The 18,394-nt window shown below is 44.3% G+C and overlaps 1 protein-coding gene across 1 annotated transcript in view; it reads left to right on the forward strand.

The window, feature by feature from the left end:
* LOC144152205 (sodium-coupled monocarboxylate transporter 2-like) overlaps positions 1–18,394 on the forward strand; it is a 39,452-nt gene that overhangs the window by 18,052 nt on the left and 3,006 nt on the right. The window contains exons 7-13 of the mRNA XM_077683438.1: positions 1,216–1,345; positions 1,539–1,627; positions 2,288–2,397; positions 2,620–2,687; positions 9,347–9,433; positions 16,799–16,971; positions 17,884–17,987. Of these exons, the coding sequence (XP_077539564.1) occupies positions 1,216–1,345; positions 1,539–1,627; positions 2,288–2,397; positions 2,620–2,687; positions 9,347–9,433; positions 16,799–16,971; positions 17,884–17,987 (761 nt within the window). The remainder of the gene's footprint in view (positions 1–1,215; positions 1,346–1,538; positions 1,628–2,287; positions 2,398–2,619; positions 2,688–9,346; positions 9,434–16,798; positions 16,972–17,883; positions 17,988–18,394) is intronic.

The following is an 18,394-nucleotide window of genomic DNA, read 5'->3' on the forward strand; positions in this document are numbered from 1 at the left end:
ATTTGCGAAAAGTAGTTGTACTGATTGCCTTTATTCAGAAAGGAAAGCCCCATGCTTTGTAGAGCAGTCAGCTTGATAGTCTCAAACAATAGGAGGTCAATCTTTTATATTGACATTTTATTCGAACAAAATTTTAGAAAAAATAGCGATGGAGATTTTCATTGCTGCACTAAATAAAAGCGGCGTTATGCTAGGCTAAAAAGGTAAAATGTATTTATTTTATAGTTGCTAGACGATAAACGCAGGCGGAAACAGCAGACAGAGGATGTATAAGTAGGTGGGCCACTTAACCGCAAAATGAAAGGCCTATAATTGCTTTAGGAGAGTTGATAAAACAAGTGTGGCAGCCAATTTTCGCTCAGCATTCTTGGTGAAGTTTACTTCGCCGCGGGGGTTTTTTGGCTTCGCAGGACTAAAAATGCACCGAACCGTAGCCATAAGCACCTTCGCTTTAAAAGACGTCATCAGAGCTGGTGTGTTGCTTTAAAGTCGACATTCGTAAAACGGAAAAGCGGCGCAAGAATGGTTACAGGCATGAGGCTACAATTCCCAAGAAATCTGTAGATTGATTGTTTCCTTGAGCGAAGCATTATATAAGCGAAGTTACGTTCACACGAGTATGCGACAGCTAAAGCGCTTGTCTTTGATATCAGTCCCCTTGCCTAAGTGGACTAAATTACCAGGACCAGCATAGTCAAATACCACCAGAAGAAGGTGCACAACGAAGCCTTGTGGTCACTCGCCTTTACGTTTTGCGTAGTTCGTCCTATGAGGCATTGGTTTGAAATTCTTTTGCTGCTCACGCCGTAGCAGCTCGTTTCACTAATTAATGGAGTAGCACCATAAGCGGGTTCTGGGCCCGCTATTGCCTTTCGCCCTAAAAATTTACTGGAGCCAAGTCTGATCTGTGATTGGTATGACCTAGCAGGGCCATTGGGGCTTTCTGGCTAATTTGTGTTGAGAAAATGAAATTCCTTGTACGCTGTCCCTGTACTACCCTTCTCTTCTTTTTCTACGTATATTTTTCAAGCTCCGTCGCATTTTGTTCTAAAATTTCTATAAAGGAGGAGCAAGTTGTATCCATTGTACTTGCTATGTTTATTCCGTACAAGACGGATAATAGGGATCATGATTGTTGTATTTCAAAATCACGACCTGTAGTTTTGATGCTAAAGTGATATGAAATGTAAATACGTAATTGTTTTATTTTTACAGGACTTTGATAATAGGGTCCTTCTTGCTTGCTGCTGTATATTTTGTCACCGCCGGAATGTCGGTAGCCTTGGTAATCTGGTTCCGAGGTTGTGACCCCCAGCTATCCGGTGCAATTCGAAGCCATGACCAGGCAAGTAATCGTCTGTCAACTTCAAACAAAATACTTGTCGGTACTTTTTACAGCGTTTAAACGGCCGCGTGAGACGCATTTACATTTTTCCCCCACTGAAAGTACTTTCTTTGATGCACTCCTAAGCTTTCTACTTTACGACTTAACAAGTGACAAAACTGTGACCATAAATTTTCAAATCTTTTTCCCGCAGATTTTGCCTTTCTACGTGAAAAACAACCTGGTGGAGTATTCAGGATTCACAGGCCTCTTCCTGGCGGCGGTTGTTAGCGCCTCAACAAGGTTAGACTTTTCCCCTACTTACAGCTCTGCAAAGAAATTGCCAATACTGTATACGAAGGACGTTTATTTTTGTTAAGGTTGTCAACTGCTGTTTTCAAACGATAAATATAAGCGGCCCATTGAGCGAAGGCACAGGCGTCATCGTGGGCGCTTACTCTGGACTCAGCATTTTGGAATTTTTAGCGGCTCACAAATGCTGCATTTCTGCAACATGTTCATAGCGCGAATCTGGTCTCCAGGAGTAAAAATACCACCACATACCTCTGTTGCTCAGCCAGTCTCTTTCGGGCAAATGATTATTTTGGTGTGGCTTTGAGGTTCCAATCTCGAGCGAGATCTGTACACATAAAATTATCGCCAACTGCTGTCATGTCAACACTATTTGAGCTTAAAAATGTGAAGTGACGTGGTCTTGGTCATGTCATATCTTGCCTCACAACATCATGAAGGCATCAGTTACCAAACTTAAAACAACATAGCCATTTTCCGCTATTTATGTACTTACACCAAAGGCAGTTCTGTCATGCAAATTCTTCTCCCAACCCTGGTCACGATCGCGGCAAATACATTGTTCATCAATTCTTCTCTCAATTCAAAAGTCATTGTGCCCCAAAATACATTTACAGGCAATGCGGTAATGACGGTGCAATTTTTTCCTAGCACAATATCGTCGCTCATCAATTCCCAGGCTGCTGTTCTATACGTGGATGTGTTGTCTCAGTACAGGAAAATTGACGATACTCGAATAACTTGGATAACACGTGGTCTGGGTAAGCTTGCTGAATATTTTTGCGTAGTTTTCTTTTTCCCCGCCAGAAACTACAAGTGACGCTTTTTAAGCAATGTGGTCTTTCTTGCGCCCGTTTGTGTCTAAATAAGCCTAACAATAATTTGAGCGTGTATATAAATAAACAAAACACTAAAATAGCTTGGATGTTAGGTTTGTCGAGGTTCTTTGGTCTAAAAGAATTTTGATGTTTTATCTTCTGCAGCATTTGGCACTGGCGCCATCATGACAATGTACAGCTGTGTATGCTTCTACATGGGATCTATAATTCGGGTTCGTATGTTTTGTGCATAGCGCCTCGTTCTGGTGTATTGGAACAGTGGTAACCACCGCATTTCATCGTAGTTACAAACCGGGTTATTTTTTACTTTTAAGGCGTTTTTTTTTTCAGTGACCTGAAAGTCTTCTCTCAACATTCGTTATAAAATGATGCGATGATTGGTTTCCTAAATTACAACGCTCCTTCTGACAAATTTATTATTGGGCTAATTTTATTATCGAGTTTGAAACTAGAATCAAGCCCTTACCAAGCGTTGTCCATTGGTACGTTTTAAGCTATAAATTGCTTATGAATAGAAATATATTTGATTGATTGATTCTAAGATTTAACGCGCCGACGCCACACAGCCGATAAGGCGCGCCTTAGTGGAGGTCTCCGGATTAATTTGGCCACCTGGGGATCTTTAACGTGCGCCGAAATCTCGTTCGCACGGGCGTTTCTGCTTTTCACCTCCATCCGAAAAGCGGCCGCCGCGGCCGGGAATCAAACCCGCGTCGTCGTGCTTAGCAGCGCAACGTACTAATGTTTCTTCTTAAAAACGTAAAGGCAGTTGCCTGCAATTGGAAATGATGCTTTTCGTGTCGTGGTGCATAGGAAATTGTTGTATTCTAGGAAGTAACATTGCTCATTTCTTTTGTACGGGAACACATACCAGAGATTTGCACGAACATAAGGATTGAGGGTGAGGTAACCCTCATGGGATGCATAAATCACACAATTTGTTTGTCGCAACGAGAGAAGTGAAATCCCCAGGCCGGCATTGAGATAGCAAGTGTGGACACGACAAAATGATATTTCGCTCACGCGCTGACATTAGCAATCCATTTCGCCCTCACCTAAGCGGTGTCGTGGTACCTACAAATAACTTTTACTCAATTCCATTGAACTTTTGACCTTCAAGCAAGAAATTAGTTAACACGGTTAGCGACTTTATTTATTTTTTATAGAATATCTGTTATATTTTTATTTTGAACGCGACTTCATTCTGCGAATTCTGCGAATTCAGCGAATTCGCAGACTTCTGCGGATTCAGCGGTGACTCTAATACGGCATCAGAGGAGCATACAGAAGTAGAGATCACGGGACAACAAGGAAATAAAATCACCCCACATTTTATGAGGTTGGTCTACTATTTAAACACTCTTTATTGCATAATTTTGGGAAGTATACAAAGACATGAACACCGTAAATGAACGAATTTTGGTGTGCTCTCAGTTGTTATCCCTTCTGGATTGGCGCTTTTGCATTAAAAACCACAGCGCACTCAAAAGGACCACTGCCTTCTGGATAAAAAGCAGCTGTGTGGCCCAAACTGCGGAAAATGACCCTCTAGAAGTTACCCAAACGACTCCCTTCTGCTCAACTTCTCCTTACCTTTAAATTAAATCCACAGCCTAACATCTTCTAAACAACCCAAAAAAAGACGAGGGACGTAACATGAAGGAAACATGTTAAAGTTCCTTCCACATCGAAAAAGGTAGAATAAAAAATAGAACACGCATAATTTATCACAGCGTAGCTGTAGTTGATGTTCTTAGCAATGCGACAAGTTTTAAGCCACAATTTTTGAGTTTCCTGTGTCCTTTTCTGCCAAGGCTGGCGAGATAAATCAATATTCCAACTCCCCCAACGCCATGTTCAACACTAGTTCAGCTATACATGATCTTATGCTTTGCTTTTCTCAGTGACAGTACCTGGCAGAGTTGCTGTTTTTGTCTTTTGCTGTCTGTTAAAATTGCGTGAGGCCAATCAGACAGCACCTGGCCGAAGAGCATAGGGAAGGAAGAGCGGAATAATCATACGCTTACGCAGGTTCGGCTGGCTCCAGGCCAACGCCATGTCACAACACAAATACGTCCGCGTCACGTGGCAAGGAAAACGTGGTCAACATGTATGTTGCTGAGGGCAACGAACTTTGAACAGAAACGGCAATTACCCACGAGAGAACATAAACCGAATAAAGCCGCGCAAAAAAAAGCACAGGATGTGGAGGATGTGTGCCCGCGGCGAGCTCCTGGCACACATGTCAAACACGGAGTTTTAGGCACGAGAACAGAACATCCTAAACGAATGAACAAAACACGCGTTGTAGTAACAGGCAGGCATGATTGATTGTTCGTCCAGCAACGGTCATAAATTCGCGCTGATAAAAGCGGATACAGGTGTTTTGATACATTTCCTTAAAAGCACACGACGATTTGAGTAGAAAGTGCAGCTGTGCTGTAATTCGATGACTGGCGACTCTAGCACACGAACAAGCTGCGACTGAACAGTGTCATGCAAAAAAGCATTGCACTCTATCGCGGAGAAAGTTACAACACATTTTGCCCTTCAGTCAAGGACTCCTCGCTATCGCGAATGATCCCACACCATACTATACGCTGCGTCTTGATTAAACTTGGTAAATGGGAGCACCTCCTCGATCCTTACACCGCACCCCGCTTAAGGCGGTATGCAACAGCGTTGTGTGGTAGGCGGCTGAATTCGCCTACGCCCTGCAAACAAAAAAAAAGAAAAATTGAGAAAATGGAAGCTGTAGCTACGTCCGCGAAATAGAATGCCCTTTGTAGAGCCACTTTCTCTCGCTATCAGTCATCTGTCCGGTACTTCGCAGGTTTACCCTCTTCCGTAATCTGGTAGGGTCTGTTCCATGAGCGACGGTGAGGAGACAACGGCTTCTGCTTCTCCTGTATTCTTCTCATCTATGCGGCCTGCTTCTATTTTGGAGTACTTCGCGTATAGCTCTAACGCTGTCTAATATCTGTTCTGTAAAAGAGCAAACTCGTAGATTAATGCATGCGACAGCAGCATTCAGGTGTCTACAAGAAGGAAACAATGATCCGCAGAAACTAAATTTGCTTAAGCGACTGGGCTTGCGTTGGCAGCATTTACACGCGAAGACAACGAGGGAATGCGTCTGACCGTCTGTAGCGGTTGATGCATCAAACGTTTGATGCGTCTTGTGTTTAAAAGAAATGAGTTCGTTTCATTTTCCGCCGTTTCGATTGGAGCTTTTCCACCGTCATCCCACCTTGCTACACTAGAATTATACCGCCGTACGAACGCTTTGAACGCGAATGTCTTGAACTTTCCCGTATTCTTACCAATACTCCCCGCTACTGATTACAGAACAGCTATTTGTTGTCCGATAAACTTAAATCTACTAGAAATAGCCACAAGCATAACCTTAAAACTGTCCATCCACGCACTAATCTATTTAAGTACAACTTCTTCCCCCGACAAATAAATGGAATCCACTACGCGGTGAAATTAGGTCATTGCCTTTGGAAAAATTTTTGTGATTTAAATTGATTGTGTTGTGTCAAGTTCGCATAAATTCATTTTCTCCCAGTATTTATTATTATTAATTATGTATAAACTTCATGAATAAGATTTCAAAAGTGTTGCGAATTTATATGTATATTCTGTGCAGACAAGTGCGTTTTGCATTCTATGTACCTACCCACTCCTGCGATAGCCCAAGTGGGCTGCAGTATGTAGTACTGGAAATAAATAAATAAATAAATAAATAAATAAATAAATAAATAAATAAATAAATAAATAAATAAATAAATAAATAAATAAATAAATAAATAAATAAATAAATAAATAAATAAACGAATAAATAAATAAATAAGTAAATAAACAAATAAAATTATATAAAATAAATAAATATGACAACGCTACAAATAAATAATTCCGGTGCCTCCATGTTTATATATCCGACTGATTATATCTCTTCTAAAGAATGTCTTCCCAGCAATAGATTTGTCCACAGCAGTGAATTAGATGTTATACTAAATTGCACAGCCCTCTATTGGGATACATGGGGATTCAGGGAGGTATATAATGAGAGGTGCAAGGACGTTTCTGTTTTGATGTAAACATCTATTAGGGCAAGTTAAAAATCACTCTCTGGCAATGCATTTCTTTAAAATGGTGAAGTCTGGAATGAGGAAGTTGGCTGTATTCATTGCGACAGAGAAAGCTGACTTTATCGAGATTCAAAGTAAGCGCTTTGCAGAGACGTCGGTACCATAAAGAGACTTACAAAAGGCCCTCGTGCCATTCTACCCGGATGCAGGACCTCTTATTATGCCCCAGTGAAACGTCTTCGTAGTAATGCTTTTGCGGGGAGTAGTGAAGCCAACCTTCATGGTGTTACGTAATACAGCGCTTCATTTGGAGGATGTGGAATTGTCAAGTTATCTTTAAAATGCGCTAAAACCTCCGTAATTTCCTATCACATTGCTTATGTCAACGTTACTACATCTATTTCGGTTGCGAAAACCAGCCTGAAAGCGGTGCGCAAACGTGACACCTGTCCGTTTCCGTCCGCATGGTGGGACTGTTGCCACGATCGTCCTAGAGCCACTAAATAAGCTACGCCAGGTCGGCCCGCTCGGTGGGTTCGGCGGACGCTTCGTTATGCAGCAGTGCGTAGTAAACGTAACGTAGAGATTGTTTAAGAGATGCTTGCGCCAGAATTTCGGGTTTTTGACCTAATGGGGGACGTTCGAAACGTGTGCTTATGTGCTTTGCGTATGAAAATTTCTGGACTGATGCTCTGGGCTGGATTGGTAACGCAATACCAGCGAGGGGGTGCAGACGTGGAGAATTGCTAGAAAGCAGAGCGCCCTTTGACCGGTGCCAACTGAGCATGTTTGCCTTGCGCGCTTTCTGTATAATTTACGATCGTTTCCTCCGTACAATGTGTAGTAGGAGCAAGCAAAGCCACATATGTGGTACGCGAACTTGCGAGAATATCAAGGTCGCTCAAAACTTAAATGCCGCCAGGATGAGCAAAACACACATAACTGACTCGCGAACACTTTCTGAAATTTTGTAATGTAAACTTGGGCTTCAAGTAGATTAACTCACATTTTTGAGACTGGGAACTTCAAAAGGCTTGGTCAGGATGTTCAGAATGCTGCTTCGCAATGCACCATTCCACCGTTAATAGAACGCGGAGGAATTGTTTCTTATATTGTTGAGCCATATTTCTACTATTTAAGCTGATATGGAAGGTTTGAACGCAGATATTTACGTGTCTTACATGCAAAAATTCCTATGGTGGAGCTCATGCTGTGGTGTGAACACACAACGCCAGCGAAGCTGAGAGAGACGATGCATGAGGAAAATACGCGTTTTATCGTTCAGGTGCGGACCCTCTTCGCGCGCTCTGGGAATTTTATAAGAGTGACAAGAATTCTCTTTAAAGGCTGTGTGGTAACAATAACAATATTAAAGGCTGCCAGGTTACAATATTCTCGCGCGCTAACGTGAGAAATATATAGCAAAACAAAACAAAGCTCGTTGAATAGGGTTTAGGAGTAATCTCTTCGGTGCTCAAATTTCGTTCCTCAACCAAATGTTTCCTTGCTACGTCAAGAAGCATCCTTTTGCATTGTGTATTAGGTCCCAGCAGCCTCTGACGATGCCATATGCCCGATAGTGGGGCGTCTAAATTAGTACAGGAACTGTCCCAACAGGAAATATGTGCTAAAAAACAGCGGGTGCATTTCTTTTTGCGCAAACAAAGAGTACAAGAGGGTACAAGGAACGTTGATTGATACTGTTTTATAGAAAAGTTGGTCTAGGCTCCCAGTTTCGTCGGGTCAAAGCAGGCGCACTTCATTCTCGAGGTAGCTGTCATCTCTAATAGTAATGCTTCCTTGTAGCCATGAGGGGCAGCTGGGAATTCGTGGTTTCCACAATCAGGTTACGAAATTTTCCGTTGCTCAATGTGATCGGAAGCGTCCCAAAATATATCTCCGCAAGGAGCGCTGCCAGTCTTGAAGGCGTCATAGGTTCCTGGGGAGATTAAAGAAATGCTTTTTTTTCCTAGATCACGCTGAACTGTTGTCACTGTTACAACCAGTACAGCAAAGCGACGCTGAATGTTAGCAGACATACCACATACACGTGCATTTCGGGATCACAATGTGAAGGCGAACGAACAATTCCCAAGTAGGACCTACTGCAACGTGTTGTTTAACGCGATAGGTGGCGTTCAGGTGCGCGCAGACCAGGCCGACCTAGGTGCCTCAATTTCCGTGCGTCCAGCGCTGGCATCGAGGCTCCCTAGAGTGCCTCGATGCCAGCGCCACAGTATGGCTGACGTGCGGGAATCGAGGCAGCCTAGAACTTCTAGTACTTCTAGTACACTCTAGTACACTCTAGCACTAGAACTTCTAGTACACTCTACCCTACGCTTACCGTGCCGAGCACGCCGCCAAGCGGGCAACTGGAAGGGGTGACGCGCCGCAGAGGAGCTTTATAGCTGAAAGTTTCTAGATTGGCTGCTCATATCACGTCTAAATAGGTCTTCCTAGCGAGGCACCTGTATGTAGCAGTGAAGCCGGCTTTAGAGAGCCTCAGTATGTAGGAAAGTAGCCTAAGCAAGGTTCCTAAAATTTTGTCTTTATTGTTTCTGCAATTTAAAATTTAATATAAAATTTCGTTTTATGCTTTCAAGAGAAGTTTATAAAGTGTGCATAAAGTCAGCGCCTTGAATATTTTGTTCAGTTGAATTGTTACACGGCTATAGGTTCCAACCTGTATGGTGTCTTTGGGTATAGCATGCTGTAGTAATGATTCTTATTGTTGGTAAAGTGCAAATAATTTACCTCGTTTTTCTATTTCCCTACAGGTTATTCTTATGGTGTCCGCCGTAGCGACAGGTCCATTCGTCGGCCTCCTTTTACTGGCTGTTGCATTTCCCTTCGTACACTCAAAGGTACGTCTCACACGTTGCTTATTTAAGAGTTTAAGGAGTACTGACACTAAATTTTGACGCCTAAAAAAGGATATAATTGGCTTCAGTAGTTTGTACAGATGCCTCACAGAAATTTTTGCAGCGATCCGAGGCCGAAATCACATCTAAAATCAATTTTGATTGACCCGGCCGCGAGCTTCCACAAATCGGCACCACTAGCGAAATCGCTTTGGCGTGACGAAACATGGTCCGACGTGTCTGGCCGGTTCAGGGTGACGTCATATAGTCGTTTTGGAACCGGAAACGATATCCTGAGCTGCTGTTGTCGGTGGTATTCGTTTGGGCAGGAGACGTGTGAGCAATGCTTGTAAACTTTGCGCACTTTGCGTGTTCGACGTTTTTGCTCTTCAATTGATGGCCGGCGCATGATATTTTCTTGCACTGGTGCCGAAAACTGCGCGGTGCCGGCACCGCGTAGTGCGCGGTGTCGAGGTCGCCCAAGTTGTGCTATGGCAAGCTCGCGGAATGCGAAGTACTGCTCGTGGAGTTCGTCTGAGCAAATCGACGACGACGCCAAGATGCATTATTTTACACGCGACGACATGCAGCGCTAAACGTGGACTGAGTTCGTGCGCGGCGGCGGCCGCAAGAACTGTCGCCCAAGCCAGCGGATTCGGCGTTGCTCGGTTCAGCTTGGGTGTTGGGAACTTTAGGCTTAGTATCGTGGCCGCTATCTGTACAACTGCGAATGACCATCCCTTACACAACTTTTCACCACAGTATAATCCCCTTTTTCGCATGTGGAGCTTAATTTTGGCGATAATTGCTCTTTGAACGATCGGTGACCATGACATGTGCCGTGGCCTGTTTTGATTCTAGCGCGCAGGTGGCGCCATGTTTCGGCCACTCGCCGCACCGCAGTGCCGGCAGTGCTGGGTCGGGGCGCCGAACCTCCGCTTCCGGTCAGCGTAGGCTTAACATCGCGGCAAATATCTGAACGCCGCTTTTGAATTCAGCGCTGATAATAACCCCTTGCACAATTTTTCACTGCACTAACATCTACTTTCTCGCATGTGGAACATCTTTTTCGTGATCAGATTTATTAGAAGAGTGGCGAAAAGCTGTTGCTCACGGTCTGCGCCGGTTGGAGTGGCAGTAATATTAAAAAACGGATGACGGCGAAGTCGTCACCGGCCTAATCACCTGGCCAAATAAAGTTGTTCTGTCTGTCTGTTCTGTCTGTCGGGTGACAACGACTCAGCGAGTTTGACGATTCAGACATGTCAACTGCGCGGGCGAGTGTGGACCCTGTGCAACCGTAGCAGACGATGCGGCAAACGTTCCTGACGTCACGGAAACCATGACGTAAGATTCGCCGTCCTGCATTTGAACGGCTGTTTGTCGCGCGAAGACCAAATTCGAAACTGATTGGAATAAATGCGTTATAATTAATTCTACGCTGTCGGCGGACCGCTTTTGGTTCGATATTTGTAATTACTGGACCACTAGGTATCCCTTACAGCATAAAAACCGAAAGCGAGAAATTTAGTGCCAGTACTCCTTTAATACGTACTCATCTGCTATTCGATAGCCTTCGGCAATTTTATCGGCAACATTCTACAGCAAACCTGTCCAAATTCAACCACAAAAAATAATGACATAAAATCTCAGCGTAAGGTTTTGGAAGCGTTCTCGGTTTCGCTTCCACATACTTTATGTGGCGTTGGTGCGAATAATCCGAATTGAATACGAGAATCCGGAATTCTTATAGTCTGAAGTGATGTTGACATGTAGGAGCCGGTTGCGGGAGTGGTCTTTTACATCAGCGACAGAGTTCCCTCGAATGCCATGCTCAGAAGTGTGAAAGCACTAGTAAATCACATTTTCTGGCGTCTCGTCGCATCCCTGCTCCGATAAAAGAAGAAAATTGGCTCCAATCCACGCTGTGAAGGCGGTTGGAGAGCAAAGCTTTAAATGACACCCATAACAATTTCTCATGCGACGTCTCTTGAATTCACCTACGTGGCTCTGCAACGAGTGAAGCCAGAGATTCTTCCAGCCGCTACCTGTAATTCGCGGGGCGGCGTCCTCAACGCAGCAACAACGTAGGCCACGGCAGGCTAGAGAGGCGGGCGACGCCGACGCTGTAGGCCAGCCGTGAGTCGGAAGTGAGAGAATACGGAGAGGAGCACCTTTCGAAGGGTGAAACAGCAGAACCTAGCCATCCTTATCTGCTAGCTTGGGGCTACACCACCGCGCGACACATCCGGAGACACCGAAACAATTCGGCATGTCAGCTTAGTGTTTCCCATTTATATCGACTTAAGCTAGTTACTTTACTAAGTTTGAGAATTGTGAGAAAGCTGAGGAAACTTTTATAATAGCTATTTATCGGAACTAGTTACTACTTTAGCCTTTTAAAATACCTTTTAAAGCACAACCAAATTGGTAATCACCAATTTAGAAAATGAAGCCCCATTCGTGGCACGGATTGCGCGAAAGGTGGCATTTCTCAAGCGGCCAGATGTGGTTTGTATGTGGTTTTTACATTTTGTCTTCCCGCCCTGCAAACCAAAGCTTAGCGTATGTTTGCAGTACGATTGCCTAATTCCGCCGGGTGAGGGTTACCCTGGAGGTACTGTCGAACAAGTTAATAAAGCCGTGCGGAGGCCCCATGCATTGGACGTGAAGATGCGCCAAAACAGGCCCAAAACAACTATCGCTAGAGCAGACGACAAAGCCGTACCACCGACCATGTCGCCGGCGAGCAGGCACTTCCGCGCGGGGAACGCTGGGTAATTCGCCGCACCATTTCTAGTTTTCTGCGTGAGTGAAACCTTGCGCCCCCCACCCCCTCTCCAGCCGCCGCATCTGACACGTTTGGAGTTCATTGTCCCGCACGCCACGAAAGAACCATTGGCTGGTAGAGCTACCAAGCTTTGCTTTAAGAATTGTCTCTAGCCTACGTTAACAAAGCTTTAATTACAAAGTTTTGCCCCCAAAAGCCACACGTTGTGATTGGTGGATTGAAGAAAACAACTTCTTGGTTGCTACCGAACAGAAACTTTACCGCGAAGTTTAAACTATTTTTCTAAAATTACCACCATGAAAAAAGAAAGGACAATGCTTTGACACTTGAGATACTACCTACAGATTCGTAGTTATGGTTTGTGAAGGCTTTTTTTTGCGTGCTTCAGAATAGGTACTAGGGGAATGAAAAAACTTCGCGATGTAGAGCAAAGAACGGAGGATTCCTCGCACAAGACACATCTCTGTTCCCATTAGGCTAAGCTGCAGTATGTAAAAACAACAATAAGTTGAGAAGCGATGTAGTTGCGCGTAACCATCATGCTATCATGCGGAACAACGATGCCAGATGTGCGTGAGGTGTTGTGCCTATAAAATGTTCCCTAACAACGGGAAGCCAGGCTACAAGGCTGCGAGGCTAAAATTGCGAGTTCGCTAGCCTGCCCAGCAGTGGCATCACATACTCGGCAGCCGAAGGAAAGTCGATCTGTCATGTATTTATGCTACATTTAACGAGCCCACAAAATTGCGAATGTGAAATGAAAGGATCGCGATGGTTAGCCAGACCCTTACCCTGCCCTTAAATCTAATCGTAATTCGTAGAGAACCCATTTGTAGTATTCGCCTTACATTTTCAGCTCATAACAATTACAATCGCCACAACATATTTTACTTATGTACTGATGCCCGCCACGTTACTTACATTAAAATTTTCTCATTTTGCAAATGATGCGAAATATGTAAGACTCGTTTATTGCAGAGTTTTTTCACTCCTCAACACTGGGGAACTCGTTGTACTCGGCTCTTTTCTTGACCATTGTGAAGCACAAAATTTCAGTTCTGTTTATCTTCTATTGGTTGTATTTAGCACGTTTCACTAGAGCACTAACCTAAATATTATGCCAAGTGGGAATCGTAATGGGCCGCTAAAAAGTAAAGTTATACTAGAATACATACAACCTTGAGTGTACCAAATATTCTTGGTCTGACGCAGCGAGAAAGACATCCTAGATGCGAACGGTGTGATACGTTCTGTTTAACGCCTCCGAGAGGGTACGTACCGGTGCATGTCTGTTAGAATGTACGGCTGCAGGTTCTGTAAATTGTTCTGGTTTTACACAACCTTTCATGTGCTGTAAAACAAGAACCGCACATTGTAAAGCTACAGGCTAAATGCCACGCATAATGCTTTGCTACACGTACACCTCTGTTTCCTCACAATAAAATGCTATCGTCCATAGCCGCCTGTTTTAGATTCTTATTTCTGCCCTTGTATCCAGCCCCACAGGTTTTGGCAGCACACTGCAGTTTATTTCTGTGGTCGTTCACGGCATGCCAAATGAGCGGGACTGTGGTCCCTTTTCTCGAAATCCTTTTTTTCTACTTCCCGCCGAAAAACTGTTGCAACATCAGTTCGGTGTGGTTGAACGAAGCTCTGTAGCTTTTGCGCACGAGATCTTGATATGAAGTTATTGCAAGTTGAGGAACGTAGGAGGGAGGAATGTAAGGTTATTTTTAACCGCGAAGCTGTTTAGCAAATCGTAATTTTTCGTGTTCGCAGTTAAAATACCCAGAAATTGCCGAGGACGCACACGTAAACGCGGACCTCGCGGTGACCGCCAGGGAGTTAACAGAACCACGTAAATCAAAAATGCCTAGCGCTCGTGTGTGCGTGCCTCGCGACGACCACCTAGCGCCCCCTGCGAACGTTCGTCAAGCCAAGCGTACCCCTGCGAACGTTCGTCAAGCCAAGCGTACCCGTGCGAACGTTCGTCAAGCCAAGCGTACCCCTGCGAACGTTCGTCAAGCCAAGCGTACCCCTGCGAACGTTCGTCAAGCCAAGCGTACCCACTCATGGAGATCGGCCAAGATTGCAGCGACCACCCGGCAGTTAAAAAAACCAAGAAAATACCGAGCGGTCGTGTGTGCGTGCGTCGCGGCGACCACCAAGCGTCTCCCGGCGCACTTTTGTCAAGCCAAGCATATTCACTTAGGGAGATTAGCCCAGATCGGAAAAAAAGAAAAAAAAAACTCTGGTGTTCGCTGTAATCGTGGCAAACCTGCTCGGAACTAAAACGACACGTCATCTGTACGCCCCTCCAAGATGATGTCCAATGACTAGCACTCCCCCAAAAGTAAAAGCTCGCACTTATAACAACAATGATAAAGGTCGTTGAACCAATGAAACGAAGTAAATCAGCTGCAATCGTGGACTTAAACCTTCGTGGTGGTTGTGAAAGTTGCGTACAGCTGCACTACAGTCAAGTCTTACTCGTCAGTGTGAGCTTCCATCATTTTTATAGACCCTTTTAACTGATGTACATTATCAAATACCGGATGAGAACGTGGAGGTATTTTATTTGCTTAAAAAGGCTTGTATGGCTGCTTAATTAGGCTAGCGCAGCGTTTGTTTTTGCGAAAGCTATATTCGATGGATGCTGCTTTGGCCGTTCTAATGTTCTAAGGGCGAGAAGAGTAAATATACAGCCGAAATAAAAGCAGGTAAGTCAAGGGTGTAAAACATGCAAAGCAGAGAGCGTTGCATGTTGTTAAATTCGGTACAATAATTCTTGTTTAAATCTTCCGCTTTTGCAGAAGTAATTGCATTTACTTACCGGACACTGGTGGCGCAATTAAATCATAAAGTAATCGCAACCTTCCAGACAGAAACTCCCTATCTAAATTAAGAGTTAGTATGTCGGCATATTCCAAGATCTAATCCTACAAAGAAACCCGCTCTCGCGTATGTTAAATTCGGGATCGTCAAATGGTTTACGTGCCTCTGAGACGGGTGTGGCCCAGGAAAAAGTTCTGATGTGGTGCACTTCCCGGAACGAGTTAGCTGCATTTGTGCGTTGTTCTATTACGGGGCCCACACAAAATACGCTGGCATTTAGTAAGCGTGGGGAATACCAAAGAAAATTCTGCAATACCTATGCGTCTCCAAGACTGCGCTATGCGAAAACATTTTCATCCTTCTATCTAGTTTAACAGAGCTGTTTTTATCTCAAAAATAGTAGCTTTGAAATGGAGTTAGAAAAACGCAATAAAATGTTTGATTCGACACACATGAGGAATCGTGGTACATAAGCGCGTAGCCCGTCAAAAAGCTTCTGCGGAGGTCTAACGTTTTCGCGACAAAAAAGCAAATACCGCGTATCAGTCATATTCTGATGCCTCTACAACAACCAAAAGAGGTGATAAACAGGACGATAATGATGTGCACGTTTTAGGCCCCGCAGGTTTTAGCAGATAGCCACCAAGTTTCAAACAGCCTGGCGCTGCATTGGGGTTGCAGCTGGCGTGGGTACGCAGCAGAACTGTTTCCAAACCGGCATTACCAAGTGTAGGTTACAAGCCATAAATAAATGTAAATTACTCTAATTTTTGAGGCACATCGATCATGATGATGTATTCAGTGTATTCATTCAGTCGTCACTATTCTCACTTCGCCTGGTGCGTCCTACCAAAATAAATCTGATATATACCCAACCATAGGAGTCTCAAACTTGTGGGTTGCGTTTGTCGTAATTGGAGAAAAGGTTCTATCGTAGCAACACACCTGCGCATTACAGAAACATGACGTCAGGGACCACGCGGCACGACGCGGGCTTTGAACTGGTAGGGTGCCTTGTGTAACGAGAATACTTTAGACCTTAAGTAAGCATTAACCCTCATATTGGCATGCTGAACGAAAGGGCGTGACAAGCAATAGAAGGTGTCACAAAAACGACCATTTAACACCAGCGAGCATGTTTAACACAAAACCGAGAAGTAGCATGATCAAATGAATGCCTGTGAGCATAACTTCAGAAACAAATCCTTGCTTAAACAGCTTTAAGAAATCTTCAAGAGATTTCCGCCATGTCGGTGGTTCGCTGTCACGTGCAAGCCTGTTTTGGTTTATATGCGCTACCCACTTTTGTGTTTAATTTCCTTAAAAGCTGCTGGAAGAGAAGATACGAACGGCGTGTCCATACCTTCAGACATCGTTTATATGTGGCACTTGGCACTGAACAGCACAAACCAGGCGATGCTGACACGAGGTTAACCGACAAGAACAAGGTCGACCTCTGTCGGATTCATATTCTCCGTGTTTAACCTTTCTCGGATCAATAAAAAAACAAAAACACGCCTTTAAACTAACCAGATCGGGTAGGTGCGGAAGTGAACTGCAGCACTTGGGAGAATAAGTGATTAAGTAAAGGCGCGACAATACCGGAGTCCCTAAGCTGACGTCATGCAAGTCACCATTTGGTGCACCATCACGAATAGTGTGTTCAGGTTCGGTGTTTATCATATCTTAAGTTTTGGCTTGGTACAAGAAAGTAGCTGCCGCTTGTGTTTTGCTTTACGCAGGGAGCTGGAATTTCGACGTTGATCATGCTCGTCTTCCAGCTCGTCGTCATGTGGCAGGCAATACGAAGCGGTACCACACCACCACGCATGCCGGCGACACTTGACTACTGCCCCGTAAACAGCACTTACTTGCATCAAGTGGCTAACCACACAGATGGGTCTTTATCCAGCAGGTAAATATCACACTGCCGAGGTAATAAAATACATGGTAGTATTTGCAATTTGTTTCCTAATGCAAGGGCAACTATTTAAAAAAAACTATTCTAGCCATGAGGTAACGAAGCCCTGGAGACGCTAAAACTACATTTTTGTTTCTAACAGCCAGTCACGGGTTGGTCGTTGGTTATGAGGGCAATGCTCTTGGATGTGTTTATAGTAACACTCTTTCTCAAGCCGAACTCTATCTCCCACACGACAGAGTGGCAGTGGTACATAATACATTGGCATGTAGGGATATCCCTCGAGGTATAGACAGCGGGCAGCGTGTGTGAATTTGCATGAGGGCAATGGTAATGACTTGCGTCAAGCAGAAAAACTCGACTAATCATATGCGTGAAATACGACGTATCTCTATATGCGGCCTATTAATAAAACAAGATATTTTCTCCTCTTCAACACAATTTCCACCAAGTACCCTCGAAATAAAGGCTATTCTAGCCATAGAAAACTGTCCCTTAAGCAATATGCTGTAACATTTCAAGGTTGTAATAATGGGCAAGCTGAGTGCATTTAGCCGAATACGCGCACAGATGGGAGAACTATCAAATATGCTGGCTGTTCGGCTCAGCGCCGAAAGCGTTGCCACAATGAGCACAACGTTGCTGGTTACGAACGTAGCGTGGCGGCCATTTTTTGGTGGAGTTGACAAACAACAAAAAGCAATAGTGTGTCGAGGTTTTAAAACGTTTAATGACCCCGCTGTCACTTGTAATATTATTGGCCCTCTCACATGGCCAGGTATCGCTTGTACTGGTAGAAACCAAGTTCGATTTGATGCCCCTTACAAAATTATGCAAAATGATGCAAGAAATACTTCCTAGGAGACTGCTAGTTGCAATTGCATGTATTTTTATGTTTCTTTACAGTTCGCACACAAGTACATCTATCTTTGTACTTTCTCCCTTTTGGAGCTGCCTCTTCAGCACTATCGGAACTGTTCTTGTTGGAGTCATGATTAGCCTGTCAACAGGTACGGAAAAGGTTTTCCATTGTAAGCTCATTTGCAACGCAATATGTTTGTAGTACGTATGCCACTTCATTTTAGACTCATCAGCTTTGCAAGCCAGGCAGCTGATTGCTTATTACATTGGTTCTCTCTCTTGCTATTCCGTGGCGAACACATCATTTTCAGCTTTCGAGTGTTTGTGTGTAGTTCTCAAAACAGCCGCTGCGGTGTCGCAGTCGCAAAGGCGTTGTGCAGCTGAGCCGAAGGACACGGGTTTGATCGCAGCCGCTGTGGCGGATTTGCTGACGGAGGCGAAAAGCGAAAACGACAACGTGTCGAGATTTCGGCGCACGCTAATGATCACTAGGTTGTCATATGTAATCCAGAGCGCCCCACTACGGCGTGACTCATAACCCTGTTGCAGGCAGTTA

The sequence above is a fragment of the Haemaphysalis longicornis genome, unplaced genomic scaffold (assembly GCF_048455015.1).
Source record: "Haemaphysalis longicornis isolate Haplotype H1 unplaced genomic scaffold, Haemaphysalis longicornis Haplotype H1 scaffold_9, whole genome shotgun sequence".
Classification (NCBI taxonomy): domain Eukaryota; kingdom Metazoa; phylum Arthropoda; class Arachnida; order Ixodida; family Ixodidae; genus Haemaphysalis; species Haemaphysalis longicornis.